This window comes from Lacerta agilis, chromosome 8 (assembly GCF_009819535.1).
Source record: "Lacerta agilis isolate rLacAgi1 chromosome 8, rLacAgi1.pri, whole genome shotgun sequence".
NCBI classification, from domain to species: Eukaryota; Metazoa; Chordata; class Lepidosauria; order Squamata; family Lacertidae; genus Lacerta; species Lacerta agilis.
Window position 1 is genome coordinate 49,775,717 of NC_046319.1, and position 20,272 is coordinate 49,795,988.

General features: G+C 45.4%; 2 protein-coding genes across 3 annotated transcripts; one reads left to right on the top strand and one right to left on the bottom strand.

Moving 5' to 3' along the window:
* Positions 1 to 7,699: 7,699 nt before the first annotated feature.
* On the bottom strand, positions 7,700 to 11,775 carry GINS3 (GINS complex subunit 3). 2 transcript variants are annotated; one of them, XM_033157351.1, is made up of 3 exons: positions 11,543 to 11,775; positions 9,243 to 9,476; positions 7,700 to 7,974 (listed from the first exon to the last, which is right to left on the bottom strand). In XM_033157351.1, the coding sequence occupies exons 1-3, from the start codon at positions 11,726 to 11,728 to the stop codon at positions 7,744 to 7,746; spliced, it is 651 nt and encodes a 216-aa protein (XP_033013242.1). In that variant the 5' UTR covers positions 11,729 to 11,775; the 3' UTR covers positions 7,700 to 7,743. The 2 variants fall into 2 exon arrangements, with proteins under 2 accessions (XP_033013242.1, XP_033013243.1); XM_033157352.1 differs by lacking the exon at positions 11,543 to 11,775 and adding an exon at positions 11,282 to 11,381.
* A 4,534-nt stretch (positions 11,776 to 16,309) lies between these two features.
* On the top strand, positions 16,310 to 20,272 carry PRSS54 (serine protease 54). Its single transcript, XM_033157356.1, has 4 exons — positions 16,310 to 16,534; positions 17,562 to 17,809; positions 18,456 to 18,580; positions 19,667 to 20,272. Exons 1-4 carry the CDS (start codon positions 16,326 to 16,328, stop codon positions 20,159 to 20,161), a joined length of 1,077 nt encoding a protein of 358 aa, XP_033013247.1. The 5' UTR covers positions 16,310 to 16,325; the 3' UTR covers positions 20,162 to 20,272.

Here is a 20,272-nt window from a genome sequence, read left to right on the forward strand (position 1 = left end):
GGTCTGGCACTTATGCACTACTGCCACCACCAAGAGGATCACCAAATCTTTATGTCCTGGTTAATGTGGGATACAACCAACATGCTTAAGTCTACTTAATGCATGAAGACCATAGAGTAAGCTGTCCCTCAGGCTTAGCTATGTTCACTTCCCTCACCTTGGGAGGAAATAGGTAATCAAGGTTTTGTTCTCCTTCAGTCTACCTGAGAAGCTCAGCATGTAAAAAGGTTTGAGCTGATTCTCCAAGCTCATACCACATGGCTTGACGAAGTCATTCTTACATTCCTATATTTTAGGAAATTTCACCACTTTGTAACAGCTAAATTTCTCTGTCTGTGCAACCTATTCTGAAGCACATGAACCTGACCTTTGGAGAGTTGGTAAATAAACTTTTTTTTTTAACTTACCAAATGTGTGGACTTTTCAATGCTAGAGGAGGAAGTTTTGGAACTCACAAGGTCATGTTTTAGAGGTCTAACAGCCTATATTTCTACACTTTACTTTGCTGCATATTTTGTGATTTTAAATTTCTGCTGTGGTTCTCTCACCAAAGAGTACTTGCCCCAAACTTGGATCTTGGCATCCAGGAATCCTACATTTATGTGCCTATTGTAATCAACAGTTAGAAACCTCAGCAAGGCCGAACCAGGCATTATTGTGAAGGTTTGACCTATAATGAGTGCAGTTTCTGAAACTGCAAATAAGCTTAATAATAATCATGACCATTGTTACTATAAATAACTGTTTATTGAATCAGTTTGTCTTTACATTGTTTACCATCTAGCCAGATGAAGAGTCCTGAAGAACTCGAAAAGCTTGTGCGGTGTTTTGTGATACTTTGGTTGGTCTATTATAGGTTAAGCTAAGGGTTTTTTTTATGGACCAAGATGATTCCCCTTACTTTTTGTGTTCTTGGAAAATACAAAATTTAACTGTTGAACAGTCAGGTCCTAAAATAGTATACCACCTAAAGATGGGACTTGATTCTCTTAGGGAACATGCCCTCCAATTGATACATGAACTACTGGTTTCTTCTGGCTTTTATTTACCTAGTTCCACTTCTGATAAGATGCCTACTTTTTCTTTATTCCTGCTTTCCATCTACCGTATATGAGACAGACCTGGGTAACAGCTGACTGGGTAACAGTGCACAGCTGTGCTGGCTAGACCTGATGGTTATTTTAAGGGCAGTCCAGCCCAAACTTGCTGGAATATATTAGGTCAGCCTTCCCCTGGTGACTTCCAAATGTTTCAGACTGTAATTCCCATGAACCTCAGCCAGCAAACATCTATGATGTTGGGGCTGATGGGGATTGTAGTCCAAAACATCTGGAGGGCACCGATTTGAGGAAAGCTGGCTTAGACATTAGTGGGGACAATCACAATATAGGGATAATTTTACAGAACCGATGCAAGTATTACTGAGATACTGTATATAAAGCCTTTTGAATACTTGAGATGTACTATATAGGAACTTATTTTTATTTTTTGCTGAGGACAATTGCGCTGCCCACTGCAAACTCACATTTGGGTTTCAAAAAATGCAGACTCTTGGCAGATTGTTAAAGGTCCAAACAATTGAGATAAAAAGGAATATGAATAGATAAAAGGTCATGCTGACAGACGAAGGAATGATATAAAAGCAGTGATGGGTATGCTGAGAAGCAACGGGTGGGGAGGCAGGGAATTCAGAGAGGGGAGGGAAGGGATGAGGGAAGGGGAGGGAAGGGAAGAAGAGACAATTGGTATGTATATTATATTTTGTTTTGGCTATGTAAATTATTTTCATTATGAATCTCTTTTGTTTAAATTGTAATGATTGAAATGAAATAAAGAATTATTTTAATAATAATAATAAAAAGGCAGACTCTCATAGCCTATAACCAGTGGTAGCAGTGACAGCAACTGCTGTGCACTAGTGAGAATCAGGGCAAAATAATTAGTGAGAAAATCTCATCCCTCCCCAGAGCAAATGGGATCAATCCACTGTTGTTCAAGGGGAAGGTCAATGGCTTGGGAATTGGGGGAGGGATGCATTTATGAAAGGAAGCGCTTCTCACTTAGAGTCAAGCTCTTGAACTGCTACAGCTTCCAAAGGTCTGTCTTTATAGGGGGTGGGGAAGCCTCAGGTTTCTTATCTCTCACTTGATTAATCCAGTAAAAAAAAAAAAGGGTTGTAGCTGCTTTAGAAAGTTTTATTTATGCATGCATCCCAATTCTTCCTAGGTTTACATGATGTGGTGTTTGCGTCCACAGACACAACAGCAAGCAATGAGACTCTCACTACCTGTGAAAAACACAAAACAGTAAAATTATGATAGAAGTGTGTAAAAGGATGCATGGCATGGAGAAAGTGGATAGATAAGTCCCCCCCCCCTCGCCCGCTCTCGTAACACTTGAATTCATTGACACCCAAGGAAGGTGAATGTTAAAAGATTCAGGACTGATAAAAGGAAGTACTTGTTTATGCAGCACATACCGGTAGTTAAAACTATGGAACTCCCTCCCACAGAAGGCACTGATGGCCACCAACTTGGATCCTGGGGGGGAAAGGGCTATCTATGGCTACTAGCCATGATAGCTATGCTCTGCCTCCAGTCAGAAGCTGGAATGCTTTTGAATACCAGTTGCCTGAAGCCACAGGAGAGGACAGACTGGCCACTGTGCAGACAGGATGTTGGACAACGGTTCATTGACCTCATCCAGCACGCTCTTCTTATGTTCTTTAGCTGAATGCTGGAAGATTCAAAATAAAGTACTTCTTCACACAGCACATCACTAAACTGTGGAATTTGCTTCCACGAATTGGCCACCAACTTGGATGGATTGGATTAGAGTCCCAGGGGTCAGCAAACTTTTTCAGCAGGGGGCTGGTCCACTGTCCCTCAGACCTTGTGGGGGGCCAGACTATATTTTGAAAAAAAGTAGAACGAATTCCTATGCCCCACAAATAACCCAGAGATGCATTTTAAATAAAAGGACACATTCTACTCATGTAAAAATACGCTGATTCCCTGACCATCCGCGGGCTGGATTTAGAAGGTGATTGGGCTGGATCCGGCCCCCAGGCCTTAGTTTGCCTACCCATAGATTAGACTTTCATGGAGGACAAGACTGTTAATAGCTACGACCGCAATGGATATGTCCTATCCACACTGTCAGAGGCAGTATGCCTCCAAATTCCAGTTGCTGGGAATCACAAGCAAGGAGAGCTTTGTTGCACTCTAGCCATCTGATTGGCCACTGAGAGAACAAGGTGCTGGACTACAGAGGGCATCTGACCTGATCTAGCTGCAAGGCTCTTTGATTGTTCTTATGAACTAGTAGGTCCTGACCCACCTTTTCAGTGCAAGTCTTGGCTTAATGCATCCTTTTTGGTCAGTCTGGCCCCTATCAAGGGTGCAGGGCCGGGTGGGTGCACAAAAACCACATCTCTCCATTCTGTCTCAGAGTAGCTAGGCACTTGCCTGCCCTCACACTCCTTGGGGTGCTCCTCCTTTGCTCTGGGCAGCCAGGCAAGGGACGCAGGCTCCTCTATCACGGGTGCAAAGAATGGGGGGCACCAATACATCGCCTGGCCAAGGGAGCAAGGTTGGGGGGGCACCAATATAGCTCCTTGCCAAGGATTCAAGGGGGCCTAGGTTTGCTTCTGGGTATCCCCAAGGGGCCTGTGGAAGAAACAGCCTTGGGCTGAAGCCTCTGGGCTTCCCTGAAGCACATCCACAAGCAGAAGCTGCTGGAGCAGGGATGGAGCAGGAGGACGACAGCCCTCTTTGTCTGGAGGCTTCCCTGAGCTTGGTTCGACCTTCACTTTGCCTCAAGTCACATGCACACACAACGTCAATAATGACATGTGAGATAACAAATGAGCTGTCGCTGCCAATTAGCACGCTGGGCTTAATCTGCTCCTGGGGCTTTCAGCGCTACAAAGAGGTGCTGGGGCAGCTCCCAATCAGCTCACTTCTCTGGCTCCAGCCCTCCGGCTCTCCTTGGGACACAAGGGCCAAAGTCAAACATTGGAGGGATGGAGCCAGCACAAAGCGTACTGGGGAAAAGCAGGGCTGAGCCTCCAAGGGAATACTGGCGATGACCCTGAGGGCAGGGAGGTCTGCAGCAAGGGATCTCTTGGCACTGCTGGCTTAGTATGCCAGGTGCAGCTCCTTCAAGCAAAGCAGCAGCTTAACCCACATGCTGCACAGCAGCGAATGACCTGAGCCTTCCCCAATCGAGTGCAATGAGGAGATGAGGAATCCCTCACTTTGAACTTAGGCTGGTCGGCATGTTGGCAGGGCCACAGCACACCCTACAGCAGCCTTTGCCAATCAACATCATCTGTTGCCCTCCACATTTTGGAGCACAGCTCCCATCAGCTCCAGCCAGCATTGCAGTGTAGTCCAAGACAGCTGGAGAGCACCAGGTTCATGAAGACTACTCCACACTGCAGCCCAGAAACACCACTGTGATCCTGTGCAAAAGAGCATGCCCTCTTGATACCCAGCAAAAGCACTAACCCCTCCTGCTTAAAGCAGAAACAGAAATGGGGTGGGAAGTGTCCCCAAGGAATTTATCCATCCCACCATGCAAGCAACATCTTCCAAGACAGTCCCACCTCAAGCCCCTAAGAGCCTGGCTGTTGTATCAGGTCCAAGGCTACCAAGATCAGTTTCCAGCTTGCCACACCAGCCAACCAGATGCCTCCACAGGGCATGAGTGCAACCACCGTCTCTCCACTCCTGTTTCCCAGCAACTGGTTTTCAGTGACATGCTGCCTCCGATACTGGAGGGAATATATAGCTATCACGACTAGCAGCTATTGATAGCCTTATCCTCCTTGGCTCTGGACGTTGCTTAGTAGCAGAGCAAATGCCTTCTGTGCAAAAAGCTGGATGTTCATTCCCTGGCATTTCTGGCCAAAAAGATCTCTGCTGGGATGGCTGAGGACGCTTGAATCCAGCCTTTGCCAACCTTCAGATGTTTTGGCCTGCAATTCCCACCTGCCTCACCTAGTGGAAGTACAGCCTAAAAGTTCTGGAGGTAGTTCCCCAGAAAGGAAATTTCAGCTGAAGTGGTCACTAGCGTAGAGTGCATCTGGTTCTTTTACAAGGCTCTTTCGGTTCCGGTGTGTTACTATAAGGGAAAATGAAAAACAAAATATAAACAACATTTTTCTTCCAATAGTAGATTTTTGTTATTAAAAGAAAAAACCTTTCTTCAGTATCTCAAAAAAGCACCCATGCTAACATTTAAGTTCATCCAAATTCAATTAACAAATCAATAAATCAGATTATTTTGAAAGGCAAAAGCATTCTTAGTCTTAAAACATTTAGGCATGTAAGGAACCTACCTGAAATTCTGTGTGTCCAGCAAGGACGGTGCTTTGCTTATATTCTTTGCGTCTTTCCTCCTGCTAAGAGTAATAGAGCTGTTCACGTGCCAGTGCCGAAATGAAATAATTTATTCAAAGTAATTGCTTTGGAGCTATCTTTCCTAACCTGGAGCACTCCATCATGGGCTAACTGTGGCTAATGGGAGTTGTGCACAAATTCCCGCTCACAGGTGGGCGGAGTTTGCAACCTTCTGCAGGGCTTACCTGGCCGGGTGCCACCCACCTGGTAACAGGGTGTCTTTGGCCCGCCCCTGCCTGGAAGGCCAATGGGCTGCCGGCGGGGGTGTGGCCTGGGACAGGTACAGGGGCCAATCTGATCCATGGGAGTTGTGTACAAAACAGCTGGAGGGCAGGTTAGGGAAGGGTGCTTTTGAGTGTAACTACAAACACCTTCAAAGGCCAGTTCAGGTAGTAAAAACCAAGAGGTGTGTGCAAAATCAAGAGGTGGCATTTTGAAACTGTCTCCCCAGGAAGGCCACAATGTATGCTGAACCTTTAATGCACAGGTTCTGGCATTCAGCGTTTTAATTTCTAGATGACTTTTCAACATTAATTAATTTCTGGCCCTGCACACGGGTGCAAACATAATGTTCTCCCAATTTCCATCTTCATGCGTTGCCTCCTCTGAGAAAAATGAGTCGCAGATGGCTTGGTCGGAATCCGAATGCCTGATCAAACACAGGGGACGGACTGAGCAAAATGTAGAGCAAGTAACAGCTCAAATGACAGACACAAAAGGCTGAGTTCAGCTTAGAAGAGCTGAGAAATATCAACCTCAAACCTTTTCTTGTTGTGTACTTCTAAAAATATAGGGCCTTGCCCAGGAAGAGGCAGAGAAATGCTAGATGGGAGGATGTACACTGAAATAAATATAATTAAGAACTCTGGCCAGAAGTTTCAACCAAAAAGATGCGTTTACTCATAAGTAAATACAAATATATTTCAGTGTATTTTGTAATAAGAACTCCAACTTTATTTACGATTAGATGGGAGGATGTGGCAAGCACTGCCCATATGGCAAGAGATGAAAAATATAGTCCTGTTGTCCCCCATCAGCAGAACAAGAGGCCAATCAGTTGTGAGGAAGAAGGCAGGAATCCAACCGAAATCTGCCTCTACTCCATCGTAGTGTATGAGGAGTGCAACTTAAACAAGTGCTTATGCCCACAACAAGGAAGAGTCAGCATTTCAATATGTTTTCCTCCTGCCAGGGGCAGTTCTGATAGGGCCACTCTGGCTTGTGCAACTATGAAGCCATACTAACAGATCTGAACGATTCAGCCTTAATAGACAAGTAAAGACAGGCTTGCTTTTGCTAAAATCAGTTTTATTTATAATGCAATGCTAAACATATTGTAAAAGGGAAACAGCAGATTACTAATTTTCACCCACACTGAAACTATGCTGTTAAGGATGGAACAGAACCCAGAATGCAAAATCTGGAACAACCTGGAGATTCCCAAGACCAAGGATGTTGAAGAGAGCATACTTTCCTGGAAAGTAGGGAAATCCATGCCAGGGGGATGGTACAGAGGGGCCCATGGGTTGTCAATCTGAGTCTGCAGCAAAGGCACAGAGAAATAGGGGCCGCGAGTGGGACATTTATCCCTCCCTCCGTCAAAATAAGCAATACACAATGGAAGCAAGATAAAATGTCATTTAGATTAAAAGCATAAGCTATTTAAGTGCCACAGCTTCCTCCAATAAATTGTGGGAGAAGCAGTTTTGTGAGTGCTGAGAATTCTCTGTTAAAAGATCCCAACTCCATTCAGAAAACTGCATTTCAAAGGACTGGGAAAGCTGCCCACTAAATTAAGATTGAGTAGAGTAGCTAAGCCCCTTGGACAGGAAGTCTTGCAATGGGCAGGCACCAAGAGGCACATTAAAATATATCGGAGCTGCCTTTTCTCCCTAAGAAAGATCACTTTTCTATCAAATAAAAGCAAAGGCAGACACAAGACAATCACCTGGTAGACTATGTACAAATATTCCAATGATGATTTCTGAGGGCAAACTCATTTGCCTGAGAATTGTTCATCCTTTTGCCCTGCATTTCTAGAGTCATCACTTGAAAGATTAAAACATAGCTGCATTAAATTGAATAAAATGTTAATTATTCCCCAATAAGATTTGTTCCAATTGATTGTATCCATTCAGACACAAACCCAGAATAATCTTGTACGTCCTTAGAAGAGTGAGTGGACAGGTGCAGGCCACACAGTGTTAGCCAACATTCCTCAGAAATATGCTCTAGTTCAATCTCAAGATGTTACCAGGGAGATTTTCAATTCATAAGATGAACATCATTTCCTCTTTTGTCTCTTGCCACGGAAGTGTCAACTGTGCCCTTCATGCACTCAGCTCTCCAAGTCAGAAAATTTCCTCTTCTTGTAATTCTGGATTAGGCTGGATGCTGTGATCTGGGAGGCCTGACCCTTTTCCCAGCACTGGAAGTCATTAAGTCCTTTCTGGCCTGCTTGAAATAAGGATCGTTCCAACTCATCCAGACGGGCCACCAGCACAGACGTGTCCTCATTGAACGCATTCTGGGAAGAGTCCATGATGCGACGGAATCGGCCAATAAATGCCTGAAGAGGGAAGCAGAGTTACTAAGAATGGAAGGAATCCTGAGTAGGCTCAAGTAGCCAAAGGGAGTGCCAGGCTCCACACAGGGCCAGGTTAACAAGCTAGAGCAGCAGTCAGTGGGGGGGGGGTGACTTATTCCAGCCCAAGGTCACAGTCCATCATGGCCAACCTTCTTGGGGCTGCATGTTAGTGGGGTTAGAGGCAAAAGCGAGAATAATAATAGATGCAAGCCTAACCTTTGTACAATGGGCTACATTTCAGCCACACAAAAGTCAAAAGATTTCTACACACACACACACACCTCCACCCAGGGAAGTAAAATGTATTATCACAGATCAAGGACACATTCCAGGCAGGCAAAAGCACTCAAGGAACGCATGGAACAGGGCTGGTGGGGGTCCTGGCCTGGGAAGAGACAAAAAGATCTGGGTCAAGTTAGCTTCTCCTTTGACTGCGGCATGCTGTGGCTGAATTATGAGCTTAATGATTTGGGACCATAGTAGCATCTAGGCCATAGAGGGCCATTTACTTAATGACAATCCAATGGATTTGGTTTAGTTTTTGCCATGGATCAATCCAGCTACCTCCAATTTTCTGTGCTTTGGAGAATACCATGTTTAGCTGTCTACGAATAGGATTTTAAAACTGGAAAGAAATTATATTCTACCAAATGAAGATGGGACTTAAAACTTCTGGAGATAACATCCCTCCAAAACACTAGGAAAAACTATCCAGATTGGTCTTTAGTGTACCATGCAAAGTATGCTCCATTTGAAACAGGAGAGGCAATTCAGGTGCTTGACCACGGCCTGGAGTTGGTAATGTGGACTGATACATTAAACTGAATCTGAACAGGAGAGAGGTACTGTGTGCTGCAGGTACTCAAGTCCAGGTGGTAGGGAGATGGGTTGGTACTCCCCTGGAAGCATCTAAGTTACCTGAGGACCAGGTAGTCCTTGCTGGCTAGGAGAGCCTATGTCCAGCTCTGGTTGGTATGGCCCTTCCTGGTCAGGGATAGTTTGGCCACAATGATCCAGGCCCAGGTAACTTCCACACTGCACTACTGCAATGCACTTGAAGATGGTTTGGAAGCTGCAACTTGTGCAGAATGCAGCAGTAACACTGCTGATGAGTGCCAGAAACACATTACAACAGTCTTGAAAGATCTGCAGTAGTTGCCTAGCCCAATTTGGCACTGACATACAGGGCCCTAAATGACTTCAGCCCGAAATATATGAAGAAACGCCTTCTGTCAAATTCAGTGTTTTACCTGCAATATAGTCTGAGCTAGTTCAGTATTTTCAGGACTGTCAAAATTCAGCAGCTGGGAGCCAAATCCATAGTAGTACGGCCCCAATTTATGCAGGTCAACCACATTGGCATCTGCACTTAACACCGTCCGCCAACTCTCCTTGTAAATCTTTGGCAATTCCACAGAAAGGATCCTCCGTTTGTTGTCATATAAGCCTTTGGCAAGCCAGAGGGGGATTTCCAGCTTTGAGCCCTTTATAAAGCAAAATACAAACAAGCTAAAACCATCAATAAGCAGTATACATAAAACTGTAACAGACTTGCAGCCATGTTATGTACTCCAAGAAACTTGCATTGGCTGCCACAGTAACTCAGAAGCCAATTTGTTTGCAGCCTAAAGAGAAAGTTGCACAAACAGAAACTGCACTGAAATCGAGGGCGATGAAGCACATTCTGCCGCACATTTGGGATGTGGTGTACGACAGCAAAGCATTCCCAGTATAAAGTGATTCTAACATTTTGGGAGGTGGAGTTGGGGGGTAACAGTTTCAGACATTCCAACAAAATTGTACTGGCAGAGTCTCCCAGATGAACGGGTGAAATTAAGGAATAGACAATAGCAGACTTTCCATACATTTTAGACTACCAGAACAGTAACGAAAATATGTATTTTCACACTATAATCTTAAGTGGTTAGACACTATTGGGATGCTTGATTTGGGTAACCCTACTAAAATTTTGTTAAGACTGGAAAATTACAAAATTAAAATCATTCCAAATGGAGATATCAAACTTTATAAAACAATACTGTGAATAGAATGTTTTTACATTTTAACTGTAATAATATCTGAGAATTTGATTAAAGTTACTTCAGAAAGACAAAAGAAAAGGATTAACTGTTGCCAATCTATAATGAAATGGTTTCAGGCTTTAAAAATGGATTTGAAAGATAAAGGTAAAACATAAAGCAATAATATTTTTATTGTTCTAGAATTTTTTTTTAAATGGTTCCAAAGTAAGGTGCACCACAAATTCATGCATGTGGTAAAAAGTACAGAAAACTTAAATTAAGACATTTGCTCTAACTTTCATGCCATATAAAGAGAGCCAGTGTGGTGTAGAGTGTCAGACTAGGACTCAAATTCCCCCTCAGCCATGAAGCCCACTGAGTGATCTTGGGCCAGTCACTGTCCTCTCAGCTAAACCTAGCTCACATGAATGTTGTGGGGATTAAATGAACAGTGAGCTACCTTGAGCTCCTTGGAGAAGAGAATATAAATGCAACAAATGATAAATAATCTCATATTGCAGTGGGAAGGTGCATGTGGCTGAAACTGTTAGCTACAATAGCTTTACAGCTGTAGTTCCCAAGGAAGTTGCAGTTCAAAAGAACTGGAGGTTGGGGACAGCCTTGAAGCTACAGAGGAGAGGAACCTAGGAAGCTAACCGATACCAAGTCACACCATTGGTCCATCTAGCTCAGTAGTCTACACTGACAGGCAATGGCCCCCACTGGGGTTTCACGAAGGCTTCTTCCCCAGCCCTACCTGGAGATGCCAGGGATTGAACTAGGGGCCTTCTGCATGCAAAGCAGGTGCTCCACCACTGAGCTGTGGACTCCATCCCCTCCTCAGGTGCCAAAGTTTGGCTGAAGTCTAAAATGGTTTGGGCTCTACCTTGTATTCTCTTGAGCCAAAGCAAGCCTTAGCTTCCCCTCCCCAGGAGCTCCAAGCTGGCTTGGAGCACCAGCCATGAAGAAGCATGATCTACTTGGGTTGCCCATCCAGAGCCCAATGGCAAGCAGAAGCCTCATGCTCCAATGACATGCATGGAGATGCATTGCACTTTTAAATGATTTAGGACCTCATTAAGGAAAAAGTTTAAAAAGAGACGTCTTGACTTACAAGAACATGAACAGCTGCCCTTACAGCTACCTTCTGCATTCATACAATCATAGAACAGTAAAATTGGAAGGGACCCCGAGGGTCATCTAGTCCAACCCCCTGCGGTGCAGGAATCCTTTCCCCGGCCGTCTTTGGTTGGGCTCTACCTTCCAACCTTCTGGTTAACAGCCAGATGCACCGACCCAATGTGCCATTTCAGCCATACAACTATCTTGGATTCCCCCACTGAAATCCCGGGTTTTCTCATTGTCCTCCGAGACCCGGAAACTCGCCATGGTATTGAAGTCGCATTATAGATCTAAGAGTAAAGACGATTTGAACGGAAGTCTGAACCTCCCGTGCTGTATCGTCACTTCCGACCTGAAGCTGTCGGGAGTTGTAGTCCATCCAGGAGGGTGGCAGGACGTTAGCTCACCTCAGGGAGCGCGTTGTCTGAGGCGGAGGCGGCAGTGGCCGCTTTACCCAAGACGGTGCCGAGGCGAGGCAGTTTGATCTCTGCGCGGCACGGCAGCCTCTCTTGCGACATGAGGATGTCTGCCAGCGAGAGGAAGCTCTCCTCGGTCCCGAGCCCAGCCTCCACCGGCGTGTAGGCCTCGCCCATAGCGCCGCTACAGAAAAGCCCGCGCTTGATTCGCGCACGCGCACGCCGCCCTTGTCAATGCCTCCTCCTGCGGGGGGGCGGGGCAGATCGCGCGCCTGCGCGGTTGGCTGGCTGCTGCAAAGCGGTTGGTTTGTTCGCGGTTCACTCGCCCTGTTCAAAGCTGCAGGCCTTCTTGGGGGAGTCTCCGCTCCCCATTCAAAGAACGGCCGATTTCTTAAAATATTTAATTTAAATCGTTCTTGACACAGATATTACTTACAGTATAATAGTTCCTAAACCTTGGTGCTAATCTGGCCACGAAACTTAAATTAATTTACAACTAAATAGTAGAGTTATCTTGTACGATTTTTTAATGTGGCAGGCAGCACCTATACTTTGGGACTGCCTACTTATACCGTATCAGGCACTGTCACTGCACTTTTCCCATGCCTGCTTAAAACATTTTTGTTTAGGCAAGCCTATTGTATGTAGAATGTGGACATGTGTTTTAATCTGGTTTTTAGTTTATTGCTGGTTTTAATCAAAGGTTTTAAATAGTTGTCAACAGTTTTTACTGACAATTTTATTGTTTCATTCTTGTTTCATTGCTTTCATTCCTTTTTATTGTTTCAGTTTTTACAGACAATTTTTTTATTTCATTCTTTTTCATTGTTGCATTCTCATGAGGGAAGGTGTGGGACACACACAGGATGGTAAGGTCAAAAAAGAGCTAGCAGCGGACACCCATTTCTCCACCAGAGTGTAGCAACTGAGCCAAGAGCGAGTCCTATTTTCATGAATGGGACCTCCCCCCCCCCCCATAGCCTATCAGGGAGGGAGGGAAGAGTAAGGGTTAACCTTTCCCAATTCTGGGGGTGAAGTCGAACCACTTTGTTAACCAAAGTGACCTCCCTGGGGTGCAGGCCTGGGCAGTGTGTATGGAGGTCCTGGGTTGCCCAGATGTCAAGACGCTCCCCTCTCGACATTGCTAAAGTGGTCCAAAGGAAAGCAGAGCAATACATTTGGCACCAGTTTAGTTGCAGCAGTTGCTGGAAGGAGGCGTACAAGGCATCATCCAACCATCTTGGGGACTCCACTCCAGATTTATGTAGGGTTTACTCCTTAGCCTTTTCTTATCTCAAAGATGTTTCACAAGGCAGCAGAGGTTTACGACCAGGGTTTTCCTTCTCCTAGATGGGCTACCTTCCTAGGTTGACAAGTCCCATCTGTTCCTACACCATGTGCAGAAACCACCTTCTTGAGCCTGTCTTCGCATGCAGGGGAAGTCCCTAATTCACTGAGAGTTTGAGACCCATTGGCTACCCTCACCAGGTCTTTTCTTCTAGAAAGAGGTGCAGGAACTTGTTGACCTTTTTTTAGGGGGAGCGCCTAGCCAAAGTTGTTGAGTTTTTTTTAGGGGAGGTCATCCCTAGAAAAGCTGCTCTGCTTAGGATTCAGATTTGCCTTAAGTTTAGGGAATACAGTCATGGATTCGGAGTGAGAAGGGGAATAGCAAGCAGGTCTGGTCTCAGAAAGGTTATTGGTCATGAGGCCAGCAAGAAGGAACTCCAGCACCATGGCAACCACAACCTAACAATAGTTGAGTCTGCAGTGCCAAATTCTGGCAAAGGGCATGGTCGCTCCTGGGCTCTACCTGATGGCAGGAAATCAGAGGTCACAAGACCAAGCCAAGACCTTTTTGGTAAAAGAAGGCAGAAAAATATATGGTTCCTCTTGAAATAATAACTTGAGAGATGAAATAGGAAAAGGCTCACAGAAAAGAGATGTGTTTTAGAAAGAGCAAGACAAGAACCACAATGGAGTTTCTAGGAAGGTCAAATAAAGGAGAACAAGAGACAGTGTGGTGTAATGGTTAAGAGCAGAGCTTTCCAAACTGTGTGTCACGACATGTTAGTGTGTCAGCTGCAGTGTGTAGGTGTGTTGCAGGAACGCTCCCTGCACTCCTCCCAGTGTTGGAAAGGGGTTAGTTTAACCTCCAGTTTGCTGGTAAAACTGAATTACTGTGTCTTGAAATGATACGTGTCTAAAGTGTGTCATCAACATGAAAAGTTTGGAAAGCTCTGGGTAGAGTGCTGGAATAGGAACTGTGAGACAAGGGTTCAAATCCCCACTTGGCCATGAAATTCACTGGGTGACCTTGGGCTAGTCACTGTCTCTCACCCTAACCTACCTCACAGGGTTGTTATGAGGATTAAATGAGGAAGGTGAGAATCATGTACATCACCTTGAGCTTCTTGAAGAAAAAGGTGGGATATAAATCCAATAAATAAAGAATAAACGCAGGACAAGAGAATTGGCCATGGATCTTCATCCATCTGTTATACTGGTTGATTTGAGTACAGTATCTTACTTTTCAATCCACTGTGGGAGGAGGGACACCTCTTGTTCTCAAGCCACACCACTACCCTCTAGTTCTGTCTTTTTAAACCCAATGGCCTCCAAATGTTTTGGACTACAACTCCCACCAGCCCCAACCAGCATAGTTATCATTGCCATATTTCAAAAAGTGAATATCCAGACAAATAGGCACACATGCACCTGCCGAGGTTTTTGCAGTTTCCACAGGGTCTCCTCCCTGTGCTGAAATTAATCTTGAAAGCAGCATTCTGTTGTAGTCAATAGAATAAGTTGCAGTGCCCATGACAGCTCCTTTGGTTTGCAAATGGTCCATGGGTCCCAAAAGGTTGGGGGTCCCATGCTTTAAAGCAGTGGCTTTCCAATTTCCTACTTCCAGGCAACCCTGCACCACAATGATGGGCCTTCCAATAAATCCCCACACTTCTGATATGGAATTCCAGTGCCATTTTGTGGAGAATTCTGGATCTCCCAGTTCATGTTCAGCAGTAAATAAAACTGGGAACATCAATGTTGGCCCATTTCTACTGTGTGACCAAGAACACACCCAACCCTCTTGCAACTATACATTGCAAGGGAAGAGGGACAAGAAAAGCTGAATCAGACCAATGGCTTATCTAGTCCAGCATCATCATCTCACAGTGGCTGACCAGATGCCTGTGGGAAACTATCAAGCTGCACGAGCACAACAGCACTCTACCCACCTGTGCTTCCCAGCAACTGGTATGCGGACATCATGCCTCTGACAGTGGAGGTAGAACACAGCCATTGTGGCTAGTAGCCGTTAATTGGAGAAGCTTGCCTACCATTCCTGTGTCTTTCCTTGAGGAATCCCTGAAAGGCCTTCCTGAAGACATTTTGAAAAACCATTGTACTAAAGAAGATGACAAGTGGTGTCTGTATGTGTTGCCTAAGAGAAAAGGTTTCAAGGTAAAGGTAAAACTGATCACTGTAACACTAGCAGTGCCTTGCTAGACATGCTGCATTTGTTTCTCCAGTGGCTATGGGATTGATTTGTGCTTCGGAACAGAAAGACTGACTTCTGCTGAAGATGATGGGAGAATGAGGATAAGTCCTGGGAAATGCCTGTGCCAAGCTTATCATCTGCTTCTTTCTTTTTTCTAACAGGGACATTGCATAGGAAGCCTGTTTTTGTGCTGCTCCATCTTGCCCTCTTCTGTGGCTGGTGAGTGAAGCATTTGGGTCTGACCTTGCAGCAGAACACTGGCCATGGGCAGTAGAGCTAAGAGACCTTTCTGAGCCCAAGGATGCCAGAGAGCACAGATGATCAGAAATGGGGTGGGGATGCAAAGCAACAAAGATGGACATTCCTAATATTTCGTGTATGTTTTTGTGTGTTGTAAGTAGTAGTAATAATAATGGTAGTATCTGCTAGCACTGCCACATTAGATGACCCAAAATCCAAACAGTGTATAATACCGTAATAAACCAGACTTTGCCGACCTGGTGCCTGCCAGACTTTTGGACTACAACTTCCATCAGCCTCAGCCAATGGCAAGGCGTTATGGGAGCTGTAGTTCAAAACGTTTGGAGGCTGCCAGGTTGACAAAGGCTAACAAACAATGTAAACTAGGCAAACTGGTATACTTGGCCTCGGTCACATCTTTAACTGCTGAAGCAGTTTTCATAGTAGATTACACAATTTCTCCCTTTCAGGCAGAATTTGGCCAAGGTTGTACACTATTTCAAATGCTTTGCATTCTTTTCCAACCTTTGGATTTTCTCGTGAAAACAGGGCTGATGAGACATAACTGAGAAACAAACATGTATCACAGTGAAGGATGGGGTACCTAGAATCATAGAATCATAGAGTTGGAAGAGACCACAAGGGCCATCCAGTCCAACCCCCTGCCAAGCAGGAAACACCATCAAAGCATTCCTGACAGATGGCTGTCAAGCCTCTGTCCTGTGGCCTTCCAAATGTTGGACTTTGGCTTTTACCAGCTCCAGCTATAATAGAGGGCCTGACTTGTTTGCCTGGGTGGAGGATAGAAAGGTCAAATGTACTTCCATTTCTCTGCCCACTTTTCCCTCTGGCTTCACCCACCGCTGGCATGTGGCCTTTGGAAAGTTGTCCAGAAGGGAATGCAGCCCTTGGGCTGGAAAAGGCTCCCCATCCACTGGAGGACATGTCCTGCAGCACAATGGGGTAATCAACCTCCTGGATATTAGCAGGACAAAGGAAAAAATACAGTGACTGAGGCTGAACAGACAGGCCTTGATGACTGACTTGCCCCTCCTCTTTCTCACTGGCACAGATTGCGGCATGCAGTTCAGCTTAGATCCCAGAAGACCCATGCAAGAGTTTGCAGCTGTGGATGAACTCCCTTGGATGGTATCTTTGCAGGATGTCTATGGCAACCACTTAGCTTTGGGCTGCATCCTGGATAAACACTGGATTGTAAGTGCAGCCTCTACTTTCCTGAACAGGTAGGTGCTAAAGTGGAGGCTTTTACACACATAAAGCAGGAACAGTTATAGCTGCAAATCATCAAACACTATAGGCAACTTCCCTCAAGGACTAGGAAAAACTTTGCAACAATTAATAATAGTTCTTGCAGCACAATCCTATCCTTGGGTCATTCTAGCTAGACAAGTAGGTCAAGTTGGAGATGTATCAGGGTTGTAGTGGAGCCTGGGCAGAGTCCTCTGCTCAGTGGCCTGCCCCGTCCCTTGCAGCAGCTGCAAAAGAGGTGGTATTTCAGGAAAAGCGCTCCCAGGTGAGTCCATGAAAAGCCTCAGATGAAGACCTCTGTTCCCAGCCACACTGGAAAACTGGCTGCTCAGTTAATCAGAATCCTACCACAATAGGCTGCCAGAAGTACATAGCCCCCAGCAAAGAAACACAATGAAGTCTGGGGCTGTATCTGGTTGGCCACTTTGAGAACAGGCTACTGGACTAGATGGGCAATTGGCCTGACCCCATCCAGCAGGGGCCAGTCAAAACGTTGGCAAGCCTAGCAGGCAGGAATTAGGGTCCCTTTTGCCACATGCAAAAGCAGCAGCAGGAGACTTGTGCAGCCTATCTGCTTCTCCCCATTAAGGCCTCCCCATGGTAACAATGGAGAACTGATTGGTTGTGTGCATTTGGCAACCAATAGGATTTTTTTTTAAAAAAATTAAGCCAATAGCCACCAGTCAGAAGGCCAGTTCAACCTCCCTTCCCCATCTCCTGCAACCTGATGAAAACCTAACCCCTCTCCAGCCGGCTATTTAGTAATAGTAGTAGTAGTATGTAAAGACATGTTTAGCATGATGTCAGGATTCCTGTGCTTTTAACTGGTACTTGAAAGTCAGGCATTCATTAACTGATCCTTTTCCTATATCGCTGCACCTCCTCTTCAATTTCTGTGCCTCAAGCCCAGAAGCTTCCCCCAGGAACGGAGAGGCCTGAAGCAAGGGCCCATGTCTGTGTTCACTCAAGTGCCTTCTCTTTGTTTACACTTTCCATGGCCAGGACCCAGGTGTCGGCCCGGGTTGGTATCACAGGCCTGAAACACAGAAGTTTCTTGATCCCCATCAGTGCCATCATCCCGCATGAAGCCTTTGATGAACTCACTCTTCATCATGATATTGCCCTCCTGAAGATAGGCACCCGGCTCTATTTCAGCAAGGCTCTGCAGCCCATCTGCTTCCCACCTGAGAACTTCCCTGTGACAGCTCTGAGGAACTGTTTGGTTGCGGGCTGGCTGCATCCTTACACAGGTAAGCTACTTCTGTACCATGGTGCTCACAATGGCAGTTTTCACAAACGCTGTGCAAGATCATTTGCTCCATTATTTTTGGATTGCATTTACATCCTGCTCTTCCTGCAAGGAGCTCCAGGTGGCATGTTTGGTGTTATGCCTATTTTCAGTTTTCCACCCATGAGAACATCCATCCCTCCCATGGATACACAGCTATTGGCCATCTGCATGTGGAAGACTTCCCACAGTTCCCAGGGATCAGATCTATGTCTTCCTTGCATGTGCTTATTGCATGTGGCTTCCAAGATTTCTCCTGGCTGGACACTAGAGATAAGGTGCTATTCAGACCTTTTTTAGAACATTGATAATTATTTTGAACCAATAGAATCACTAATCTAATTTCAATTTGTAGACATTTTGCCAGAACCAAATTCTGGAAGCTAGTGAGATCTTTTTTCTTTTCTTTACCTTGCCCCTCACTGTTGGGTACTAAGGAGAGCTACTTCCTCTTTGTCCTGGACAGAAGACAGGAAATACAGCTTTTAGCACAGGAGGGTGGGCTTTGAAGGGAAGATGGGCAGCCCAATGTGTGTTGTGTTCAGTTGCCAACTTAGACCTGTAGAGACCTAGAAAGGCCAGGCTTTGCTCATGCCTTTGTATCTCAGTCCAGGCAGGGAGCGTCTCTCTACGGAAGCTCTCGGTGGTGGATGTAGACCCCTGTCCCCTGCACAGAATTATGACCACAGAGTGCTGCAGCCACAGGAAAGCTGACAACGTGTCTGGATGCCTGGTGAGAAAGTCATGTTCATAGGCTCATCTGCTGCTACCTCTACACAACAAGAAGTTCTCTTCTAGTGACTGTGCAAACATTTCAGCAAGGCATGGTGAAAGTACAGAAAATATTTCCCCCTTTTAACACAAGAACATTGCTGCAGCCGTTTACTGGGCAGGGTGGTGCTTTAACTTGTGTTTTCTATCATTAAATTAGAATTTTTAGATATTGTTTATATATATATATATATTGTGAGCCCCTTCTAAGATTTTTTTCCTAAAAAGTGGCATATAAATCTATTGAAGAACTTTTGAGAAAGGGGCAAATTTACTTATTCCTAGGCAGTATTTGATAAAAAAGAAACACCCTTCAAGAGAACAGTTAAGAGCTGGTAGGTGAACCATAGCCCATAAGTGATCTCAGAAATGTATCCTCAGAATTGTCTTGGAACGTCTAATTTTCATGTTATTCTGATGGCTGAAAACAGGACAGGGCATGATGAATCTGGATTTAATCCAATTTATTCAAGATTCACAGGTAAATGTTAAATGCACTCCTAATTCACATCTCTGCTCAGCTGTGAAGCTCACTGGGTGATCTTAGGTCAGAGATGGTGACAGGCCCATCTCCACAGGGTTATTGTGAATAAAACGGAGAGGAGGAGAACCCTGTATGCAACTATGACACCCTTAGCCAGCCAGCTCACAGTACCCAATTTCTAATGCAAATGTCTACCTGCCTGCTGCTGGCCATCACTGTTTGTAGAAGTGAGTTATTAGAGGAACCATTTTGCTTGATCTGCTATTTGGAAGGGAACTGCAGTAGAGAGTAAAACAGCAATTTCTGCTCCTGATGGAACCTTTTCATTGGACCAGGGGGCCCACCCAAAAACTCCACAAACTCCTTCTTGTTCCTAAAATTCTGGCTTTGCGCACCTATCACGAGCTCATGAGCTCCATATTTTTTTTCTTATTTTGCCTTGGCTTTTATTGTATTTCATGATTTCTCTGTCAGTTGCCTTGAACTGCATGTGGAGAGGTGGGGGGAGAGGTATTTGAAATGAATAAATAAATAAAGGCACATTTGCTTTTTCCTCTTCCAAAGGGATACCCAGGCAACCCGGTCATGTGCCAGGCAGATGGAACAAAGCAGTGGGTGCTGAAGGGAGTGATGACCAAGGGCGGTACGAGATGCTATGGGCCGTTTCTCTACACCAGAGTGTCTTCCTATGGCAACTGGATCGTGACCACCACAGCAAAGTGGGGAGCTCCGGTCTCTCCCATCCCTGGCTCAAGACACAGCCCCTTCAGACCTCCCATGGAGGAGGACAAAGGGATATTTGAACCCATTGGGGAGGAGAGAGCCATTGACTTCTCAGACCACACCAGCCCTAATCATACAGAGCACCTCACAGAAGACAGCCAGGAGCTCCCAGAAGGGCCAGCTGAGTCACGGGCCAAGCAATCTGATCCCATCTATTATGACTACTACAGTGGGGAGCTTCTTCCCGTTTCTACAGCCAAGTTAGGCCAGCCTGAAGGCCTCCTCTCTGCAAGTCTCATGCCCTGTCTTCTGACATGCTGGATGGTGGCAGGTTAAGCAGCAGACATTTCTGAGAAATGCACAGCTGAGATATGGCGAGTGCTGTTATGCTCATCTGTCATTTCCCCAGAAGTCCCATTTGGACAATTAAACTTCAAACCCTCCTTA